This window comes from Chelonoidis abingdonii, chromosome 3, assembly GCF_003597395.2.
Source record: "Chelonoidis abingdonii isolate Lonesome George chromosome 3, CheloAbing_2.0, whole genome shotgun sequence".
In the NCBI taxonomy this organism is placed as follows: domain Eukaryota; kingdom Metazoa; phylum Chordata; order Testudines; family Testudinidae; genus Chelonoidis; species Chelonoidis abingdonii.
The window spans coordinates 64,473,610-64,484,590 of NC_133771.1; the positions used below are offsets into that span (position 1 = coordinate 64,473,610).

The 10,981-nt window shown below is 42.7% G+C and overlaps 1 protein-coding gene across 4 annotated transcripts in view; it reads right to left on the minus strand.

The window, feature by feature from the left end:
- The window catches only part of HMGN3 (high mobility group nucleosomal binding domain 3), a 33,270-nt gene extending 23,688 nt beyond the window's left edge, over positions 1-9,582 (minus strand). For 2 of the 4 annotated variants that reach the window (XM_075063816.1, XM_075063814.1), the window contains exon 1: positions 9,349-9,579. In XM_075063816.1, coding sequence (XP_074919917.1) covers positions 9,349-9,363 — 15 coding nt within the window. In that variant the 5' untranslated portion in view covers positions 9,364-9,579. Of the gene's footprint in view, positions 1-9,348 lie in introns of all 4 variants that reach the window. The other 2 variants (XR_012655503.1, XM_075063815.1) reach the window with 2 other exon arrangements.
- Positions 9,583-10,981: the final 1,399 nt, after the last annotated feature.

The window sequence follows — 10,981 nt, forward strand, 5'->3', positions numbered from 1 at the left end:
GGGCAAAGAAATCATTTCTTGACTTTCTTTTAATGTTACCCTATGCCTCTACTGAATGCTGCCCTTGGTAGACGCCCAATGCTGCAGCAGTGAAGTGCCCAGTATTCCTCCTCTCCCCTTCCCTGGTTGGCCAGATGCGTGCAGTAGGACTAGTAACCATCCTTATCAACCCGTGAATGCTCCTATGCTGATAACTGCCTGAATACCCCTGGCTGGCCTGAGGTGGGGGGCGCGCCTTGCCGCTAAAATAAATGATTCCTGTTATTCCCAGTAGATGGACAGAACGGCTGGTAACCGTCTTCACCATAGCAACTGGGGGCTGAGCCTTCAATAGCCCGCCTTCCCTTTCATGTGTTAAAGGAAAAGATTCTGCTACTGCCCGGACTTCATAGCAGTGGGATCGGTCCTCTCCCCACACCGCCCCTTAATGTCCTGCCTGCCCGACTATCATAGCCACTGGGAGGCTGCCTCCCCCTCATTTTATGCCACTAAAAACTCAGCTTTCTTATTCCTGCATTCTTATTACATTTCATAACACAAATGGGGGGGACACTGGCAAAAAAAACGGTAGCCCAGGAAGGTTGGGAAGTCGAGGGCCCCAGCAATGGGTGGGGTTTGTTGCAGGGCGCACCCCGTGAATGGCCATCTAGCTCATCATTTCTGCGGCGCATCTGACACGCGAGCACCTTGCTCTCTGATACACATGGTCTCTAGATACACTGCCCACCTATTTGATCTAGGCAGGAGCTGACTATTTTTAGGACCATAAAGGAGGGCATGACCGTGGATCATTCCCAGTTTTTGCTCTTTGCACCCTCCGCCATCTCAGCCAGGGGCACCCATGATATCATAGCAGACAGTACGAGAGGGACAGATAACCGGTCATCTAATTGGCCAATTTACGGCTGAGCCAGACAGCACGTACAGAAAAACTGATAACCGTCTCGCTATGCAATGCAACAAGCAAATGATGCTGCTGTGTAGCGATGGATATCGCCGTCTGTCCGCGGCATCCAGTACACATCACCTGCTGATGTAAAAAAAAATAAAAAAAAAAAAAAAAAGCCTGAACGGGCTCCATGGTTGCCGGCGCAATGGCGTCTGCAGGCAACCCAGGGAAAAAGGCGGCGCGAAATGATGGTCTGCCGTTGCTTTCACAGGCACGACAGAATGACTGACGACATTTACCCAGACCACTCGCGACAATGATTTTTGCCCCACTCAGCCCACTGGGCTCCTCAACCCAGAATTCTAAGGGGCAGCGGAGACTTGCGCGGCCGAACAATGGGAAGCTGGATGGAATAGCTAGCTACCCACACGTGCAAGCTCCGGCAATCGAACGCTAGCCTTGGCCAGGACGCACATCCAGCTCCGAATTAAAATGTGTGGCCGCAATGGCACTTGACTTTATACATCTGTATTATAAAACCCGTTTATGTAAAATTGGAATAATCCCGTAGTGTAGATGTACCCTGAGTGTCACCCAGTGAATCAACACTATGTCCGGCTGCACTTGGGAAGTGGCCTTTAGAGAAGACTGAAGTAACAAGCCAACTTATCCTGCCAGAGAAAGGATCATACTTGGGGTATATGTCTAACGCTTGAAAAATCCTCTCTAAACATAAGTATGTGGATGAACCACCCTTCTTTAGTACCTTAGAAGGTACGCTGCATTAAAGAAGAGGAAATTTTTATTGAAGCTACATAATCCTACAAAATGTGATTTCTAAGAAACGACATAACCTGGTTGCCTTCACCCTACGCAAAAGATACTACGACAATTTCCAATAAAATGTAATTTTAAACTACTTTGTTACAACAGTATTAACAGACTTCAGACTAGGACAAACCTATACAAAACAATTGCTTTTGGTACAATTGATACATTGCAATGGAGAAATTAGAACTCAGTAATTTATTAATCAAAGCAAACTTTTAACTGCATAGCATATGTTAGCTACATCTTTTGGCATATCTGTTTCCCTTACACACAGTAGACTCATTTTTGAAGCTTATCAACAAAACTGATATCCCACAGTCTGAAATAACATTTTTCGATTGACTTGCTGCTCTGCTTTCAAATCCATTTTTTATCTCCATTGAGAAGAGGGAGTACTTTTTCTAAAATCCCTTTACATAAAATGGATTATTTGCACCTGTTAATTTTTAAACTGAGAGATAATCTGTGATACCTGATGAACTGTACCTAACAATACAATTTGCTTCATACTTTAATACATGGAACAATGTTGTGAATGGCCTTACACTGATAATTCACCTGAACACTCAATGGGAGGCTGTATTGTTCAGGCTGAAATAAAATTGGAATTAGTGGATGGGCGACAAGCAAAAGAAGGGGTTTTCAAACTGGGGGTTGTGACCCCTGAGCAGATCATGACGTTATTACACAGGGGGTCGCAAGCTGCAGCCTCCACTCCAAACCCTACTTCACCTCCAGCATTTATAACAGTGTTAAATATAAAGAAGTTGTCGTAGCCCAAAGGCCTCTGGCCTAACACAGCATCTGTATGGCCAATTGCCGGTCATCTAAAGGTCACACTGGTACTGTGTGCAGCACCGTAGTGCGGTGTGCAACCTTAGAGGGCCGTGTGCAGATTCCCGCCTTTTTTCCCTGGTCACCTGGAGGTTAGGCTAGGGCCGTGTGCAGTCTCCTGCTCTTCTGCCCAGCAACCCAAGGGTCAGGTTAGTGCTGTGTGCATAACACCAGCGTGCCGTGTGCAAAGGAGCCCCATCTGACCAATTGTAATGCAGTTCAAAGGGTCAGATTAGGGTTGTGTGCAAACCTATGCTAGTGTGCTGGGTGCAGTTTCTAGCAGCTTCTAGTGTGCCGTGTGCAAAATCTGCCCACATAGGGGGCAACAGCTCGGAACCTGAAGGGTGAGGGAGCTAGGGACCAATCAAATTCTGCCAGGTGTAAAACAGTCCCTGGAATAAAGCCATGCCTCAAGCCGGGGTCTGTAGGAGTATCCATTAACTGACTGAAGGACCTGATCAACCCTTCGGTTGGGGGTCTCCTCCGGATATAGCCGGCTCGTGTCGTGTGTTTTATTAATTTTACGGTTTTTCCACGGATTTATTATTTAGCAACGGTATTTTCTACGGATTTCTATGGATTGTTACAGATTGCTTATTTATTTCCATGGATTCGATATGCTTCTGGTGTCTGTTCTGCTGGTCAGCTGCGCCTGCAATACGGTTCTCGCTCACTAACTGTCTGTGTTAACTGTCTGTGCTTTGCCTAACCTCTCCCTTGCTTTTCCCCCTTATTTGGTATACCACCATATGTACTGCGGTCTGTCATAAAGTTATATGTATATGGTACCAAAATTGAGTTATTGTAAGAACTGCTATTAAGTTCAATTTAATGTCTGTAATAATAATGTTTGGTTAAGTGCGCACACAATTCATTTAATTGGTGTATTCGTTTACCTTCAAGCAGTTGATTTTGATGTTAATAAATGTAAATAGTTTGTCCTAGGATTGTGTACAGTTTTCTCACACTCATAGTGCTGTTAGTTAGCTATGAGGTATTCGGTTGTGTGTTAATGCATGTAAATAGCTTGTTTCTGTTAGTTGGTAGAAGTGCTCCTCCCCAGCCCAAGTTGTGTTTTTTCTCCCAGTTAATAAAAGGCCACGTGGTGTTTAAGTTTCCATCTTGTCTGGTCTTGGTCTTTTTCCTCACTGGATCAAAAGAACTTTACCGAACCCACATTGTTAGAGTGAACAGGTTGATTATAAACATGGCTTATAGCATAGGTGCTGGAAGTAGGAGAGCTCGAGGTGCTGTCACAACCCCTGGCTTGAAGTGGTTTCCATCACATGCAGGGTTTACAGTTTGGTAAACTTTGACTTTCAGCACCCCCACTATATAAATTGTTTCAGTACCCTTGCCTTACGGCCACCTCTAGCACCTGATACTGGTGTGCTTACAGCCACCTATAAACGCGTAATATACCCATGTCTGTAAAATGCTTATAACATCATTAGCCCTTCATCAAATACTTACAATTGTACTTTTTAATATAAAGCATGACCAAGAAACTTCCATCTGTTTTTATCTGGACAGTCTGAACACAAAATTTCTTGTAATTATATACAGAAGAAGCATCACTCAAGCATTTTCTCTGACACTCAACACTTCTACACTGCACTACACCTAAATGTAATAAACTTTCATTTTTGGCATAAATACAAATAAGTATTATTTTCTTGTCAAGCTTTGAAGAGTCAAGACAAGTTCTGCTCAAATGTAACTTGGGGTGGGAGGAGCTCTATAAATCTGTGAAGGGATTGAGGCATTGAGAGAACTATAGACAAATCCATGAGAAAACTAGTTCTGTATTTAGTGTAGGGCTTGGATGGTGTGCAATGAGTAAGGTCTGGGGCCACACTTTTAATGAATAGTAAACAAAATATGTAATAGATACCCATTCGGCTAGCACTGTGCATCCTGTGTGCTAAATGAGGTCCTGTAGAAAGAGTAATATGTAATCATATTATTAAAACAGTATATCATAATTCATAAGACCAAATTAAGGCTTTTCATAACTTGTAAATACTTGACGTTGCAACTTACATATTCCTTTAGCATAGTTAAAAAAAAAACCAATGTACATAGATTTTTTTAAGAGTTTTTAGAATTCTGTAGTACCTGTGAAAGTAAAATAAATGATATTGTAAAAATAGAGAGGATTAAAGAAATGCTGTGTGTACCTTTAAGCAAGAGAGCTGAAATGCTGCAATCCAGGTGTCAGAAATGCAGACATTAAGGTAGAACAATTGCTCCACTTAAGGGCGATTGATGAAGTATTAGCCTTAAATCGATTAGAGTTAGTAAGGAAGTAGGATATGCAGGCTGTGCCCCAGGTAAATTTTACAGTTTTGCTCTCTTTGTACCTTTGTTTAGTTCGCACCCTTTTATCTGTATAAAAAAGATAATGTGAGCACTATGCAAGACACAAACTATCTGGGTGTTATTAGCAGAGCACTGTGCTAATAAACAGAGTGGTCCGACAAACTGTGAGTCCTGAGTCTAACTTTGACATACCCTACCACAGATATTAAACCAAAATCCCTTGTTATCTCTGCTAAGCATACACCACAATCTGCCATCAACCTTATTGCAGTAAGTGTGCAAATGACCTATTCATGTGACTAATTAAAGATGCATCCACTAAGTCATTTTTCTTGCTTTGAAATAATACTATAGCGGTCAACGGAGTTGTTAAATTAAGATTTAAAAAAAAAATCAAGCTGCAATTAGTCTTCACATTTGGTTCAACACCAAGTCAGAAAAATGTTTTGAGAACAGGTTCAAACAGTATTGTCTTATTGTCAGACAGAAGAAACAAAGAGGATCACTCTGGTTTAGTTGGGATTACACTCCACAGACTCCCTGTCTGGCCTTGGACAAGTTACCTGACCTCTATATATTTCTCAGTCATTATGCACAAATACTCATGCCTACATATACTGCAATTTGGTGGAGATCATGTTAAAACCATTTTAAAAAAAAATCTTTGGCAACCAGACTTTTCATGCTACTGTGAATTTGTCATAGGACAGATTTTGGTTCCTCATTTTTTTATGGCTGATGGAAAGACGTTTTTAGTATACCTGTTCCAAAGCTATAAAAGAATGTACTCATTCCAAACTAGCTTATATTGTATTTTTGAAAGATGAGTTCAACTGGGACTGAAGAACAACAACAAAAAAGACAAACTCCAAAAAGAGTTCCCTGCTACCAATATCACACAAATGTTCTAGTTTATCCCATGCATGCACACTATTCTCTTTGTGAAAGGTTGTATTCACTTCATTATCTGGTGTTACAACAACCAATAACACGTGTGAAGGTCTGACTGGAAGAGTCTAGCGCTCAACCTCTCTTTGTTTTATTGTGGTATTTGATATCAACTCAATGCACAAAGTGTTTTCACTTGCCCCTTCCACTCCCATAACCAGTGGCCCATCAGAGCTGGGGAAACTAAATTAAAAAGTAATTTCCAACCCTTGTTTGATGATGAAGGGATTCGAATGCTGACTTCTTGAGTTACACATAGAAGAAACAGTTAAGGGACAAAAGGAAAAAGGGGCATGACTGGTCAATCTGGTTAGATAAATAAAGCATGCATAAAGACAGGTATGAATCCGTTTTTACTTCTGTATTTCCTATACGCCCTTTCTGCAAATTTACTAGTTAGACACATAGCCCCATAAACATGCAAACTGAAGTATTGGGTATATGTAATTTCTTATATTAGAGACAGTTATAATTTCCCAACTAAACAAGTATCAAATCACATTTTTCTGTGTTAATATTTGTTTTAACTAGGAAACCCACTTCAGTAGTGGATACACAAATAGGATTTCTCGACACAGAGAAATTCACTGGCAACGCTACAGTGAAATAATTTTTCTGCAATAGCTATGCTAATATAATTTCCCCATATGGACACTCTATTCTGGAATAAAAGTGACTTTATTATTCCGCCATAGCTATGCCAGTCAATTTCCCCATGTGGACAACCCTATAGTCTCTACTTTCCATGAGTTTCTGGGTTTTCCAAGAACCAGAATTAATAAACACACTTAGTTTCAAGACTATTCATTCACACAAAGACTCACAAAGCTAAATACATTAATTTACTTAATAAGCTTCCCTTTAAGTACTTCAATTGTGAATGAAATTTTAAAAGACTAATTATGACAGAGAACAAAAGAAAAATCCAAAGTTCTCCTTTACAGACTTGTTTCTCAAAGGCTAAGGGCTTATCTACACTTACAGTGCTACAGATGTGCCTTTGTAATGTTTATTGAAGACACGACCTATGCCAATGCGTGAGTTTCTCCCATTGGCATAGGTACTCCACCTCCCCAAGAGGCAGTAGCTATGTTGACGGAAGAAGCCCTCCTGTCAACTTAGCGCTGTCTACACTGTGAGTTCAGTTGGTATAACTGCATCACTCGGGGGTGTGGATCTTTCCCCTCCCTGAGTGACCTAGTTATACCAACCTACGTTTTTAGTGTAGACCAGCGCTAACTGAAACAACACATAAAAACAAAAATCTTAGCCACAATGTGCTCCTCAATCATGGGGGAAGAGACCTCATTTAATTTTGCAGCCCACCAAGATATTTTTGAATATATCCGCAGGGAGAATGTAAAAATGTCAGGGAAGCATGGGAGAGCTTGCAAGGTTCCTAATGAAATGTGTAGGACTAGCTTCAAAGGGCTTCCTCAAAGAACATCAGTCTTCACTTATGAAAGGCACAGCCCTGGAAGAGAAGGAGCATTTTAGGCCTGGACAAGAATGTAATGACAGAGTATGATGAAGAAAATGATACAGTATCTTTTAAATGTAAGCCAAGTATTATGTACGGAGCTATTAGTACCTGAGTTTCATGAGAAATATATCAACTCAAATTAAAAAAAAATTAAAAATGGAAATACTTCAGTGGAGAACTGAATATTTTTTCTGTACCCATAACACAACAAGGAATCAGTACAGGACAAAAATGGAACTCATAAGTGTGTGGAAATAATCATCTAACAATTACCCTATTAAAACAGTTTTCAGATTCAACCATGATCTGCATTATGGGGAGGCCATAGGCAGACATTGTGGACATCTCCAATACAGTAAAACTGCCTCTCTTCAGTCGACCTAGTTTAATATTAAAAGACTGCAGAGTTTTTTTGTTGTCGTCATTGGTTTGTCTGTTGGGTTTGTTTTTTTTTAAAAACACAGTATATTAGTGTCGAGTCTCTAATTACACTCCATTAGTAATTGCAGTAGAAAGAAAAGTGATACAGGCCAGGATTTTCCAGGGGGCCAAAGGATGTTAGCTATCCAACTCCCAAACTGGGTGCTAACTTTAATAGGCCCTTTAGAAAACCCAGCCCTAGTGAAATGTCTGCTAACAGCTGTAACAGTCTGTAACAAATGAGCATTATCAAAATACTACAAATGTTCCCTGAAGCTCAGACACCAAGTATGTGAAAGATACAAATAGTAATAAATAATGTGCAAGTTTGTAACCCTTTACATTCCTTATTTCCTGAATTAAGAGATAGAAAGGAATTCTCATACCAGATCAGACCAGTGGTTCATCTACTCCTGTGTCCAGTCTCCAAAAGTGGCCAGTAATAGATGCCTCAAAGAAGGTGCAAGAAGCCCCATAACAGACAATTATGGAAGTTAATATTATTAATAGTATTTCAGATAGTGGGCAGACAGATAGTACTAGGCAACAGAGTAAGATCAGTTAAACATATATTGCACTTTTGCCTGGAATGGCTTCCAGCATGGGGGACTTCCTGGGGAGGGTGGGCAAGTGAAGCATCACCTCCCCCTCAAAAATATCAGAGCCTCCACCATGAAAGGAAGGGAGAAAATGTGTGAGAAGGAAAAGTAAAGTACAGCACAGCCTGGGAGGCAAGTGAGGGACGCAAGTAAATCCAAGCAGTAGCAGCTCTGCAGAGGAAGGAAGGAAGGAAACACTGAGGCAGAAGGGAGGACTAGGACGACGGAGGCAAATACACAAGTTCAGTAAAAGTCTCAAAGCTACACAAGGCAGAAGCTCTCCAGAAACAGCTCCTCACCCCCTTGCCCGTCTCTGGGGTGTGTAGCACTCTGATGTGTTGCACAGAGTCGTCTCCCATGGTGCTGTTTTTAAACTCTCTGCTGTTGTTGATACCATGTGTAAGCAGATCCCCCTGTGCTGCACGGGGCCCTGTCTGTGCAGACTCCTGTCCTGATTGACACCAGAGTTGGTACATACGGGTCTGTCACGGGAGGCAAGGAGAAGGGTGTTTTAAACATGGCTTTTCTCTCCCTTCCGCCTTTTACCTTGGAGCCATCACCGGGGCACCATGCAAGGCAAAACGCAGATTCAGCCGAGGGCAGAATTAGCCAGCACACGGGGGATTTTTTCAAAGACTGATGAGCTACTGCTTGGAGTTCGCAAGCAGGAAACTCCTTCGGGGGAGGTAAAAGGCGAAGCTGCAGCTGCTGCATTTTTTTTCCCGGGGGAGGGGGAGGAAATCGGAGTTGTGACAGCGAGTTTGCATTCGAGAGGAGGGGGTGACAACTGCAGCCCTCACCACAAGGTTAGAGGAAGTAAGGAGTAAATCAATAAATTAGCAACCGGAGGGAAGGGTGGAAGATATTTGCAACAGGCAGTACAAATACCCAGACTCCATCAGCGCAGCCAAAAAAAATCGCCCCAGTCCTACAGGCAACCTGAGGCTGAGATTATTAACTGCAAACGGGCGTCAAAAGGAATGCACCACAACACAATCAACACAGGCAGAGAGGCGCGTTACCTTTCTCTTCGGCATAATGTCCCTGCCCCGGGCTGCAAAAGTAAAGCAATGAGCAAGCTTCTGCACAAGCGCAGATCCCGCCTCCTAACGCAGCGGCGGTGGCAAGGCAATCTCTACGCTGCGCTGCGCTGCGCACCCTCCACGCTCACTGCCCCTGCGCTGCTGACACCCAAGAGCCCCCTGCCACAGGCGCCCACCGCGGCTACCCAGAGGCGAGAACCGGGCAGCTCTTCTTTCTGATTGGCTCCCCAATTCTGTAACCCCCGCCCTCCTCTGAAGGGAATAGACTAATCAGAGGAAGTCCGTGTGGTTCAGATGCAGGGCACGCTGGGGTAAGGTAGCCTGCGCTGATTGGGTGGCAGCAGGCCCCCAAGTAGCGAAACAGAAGTGAGGAGGCTGGGAGCACTAGGCTGGGGAGCACATGGGGAACTGTTGGGAGATATGTCCAACATTTAATAAGATTTTAAAGCATTTCACAACAAACAATATAGTTATACCTGTATCTGGAAAGTTATCTTCTGAGTAACAAATGCCACCCATCAAACAACAGGGACCACTCCCCAAAGCATCTTTGGATTTGCTGGAGACCTAAATAAGCATACATAAAATGGTTCTCCCCTCTTCTATCCCAATTGTTCCCCTTCTTCTATGGTCTTTACATCTTCCCCTCGCTATCCTTTTCCCTTGAGCACTGCTTTCTCGCACTTCCCTCACCCTCTCCTTTTTCTCCTTCCCATGCCCCTAATATCCATCCAGAATTTGCCACTCATATCCACTGTTTTTTCTATCCCCTACTTTTTGCTTTGTACGTCCATCTGTCGGTCAGTCTCCAGTCCTTCACACCATAGACTAATTGTCCATTCTCTCCCATAAATTCTCCACTTGCCCCAGCCATCTGTCCTCTCATTAATTTAACAATCTATAACCTCTCTATTCAATTTTCAGTTTGTACTCTTCTTCCAAATTTCTTCAATTCTTGCCTTTATTCATCAGCTGGTTTTCAGGCTTTCCCCTGCCCCTTTGCACAATTCTTACACCCCACAAATTTATTCTATTTTGTCTTTTAGTCCAATCTATGTAATTCTCAGCTACCAAGGGAGGGTAAATCTGGGAGGGCAATAGGAGCAGGGGAAAAAAGCGAAGGGGATTCAGTTGGGGTTAAGGAGGTGAGTTGCTTTTGGTAGGTGGAAAGGAAAGGTGAGAAATGGTGCCAAATTCTACTGAGAGCTCAGTTAGGATTGAGGGAGTATAGGTGGTGATCATGGATTGGAAGAGGGCAAAATTCTAGGCAGAGAAGAGGAGGAAAAGGAGGAGAGGTTTTTGGAGCTTACAGAGATGAATCTATTTGCAAAGGACTAAACTGTTAGGGCAATACTACTTCTGTCAGCAGCTTTAAAACAAATAAAAGTAAGTTCTTCACACAGTGCACGGTCAACCTGTGGAACTCCTTGCCTGAGGAGGTTGTGAAGGCTAGGACTATAACAGGGTTAAAAGAGAACTAGATAAATTCATGGAGGTTAAGTCCATTAATGGCTATTAGCCAGGATGGGTAAAGAATGGTGTCCCTAGCCTCTGTTTGTCAGAGGGTGGAGATGGATGGCAGGAGAGAGATCACTTGATCATTGCCTGTTAG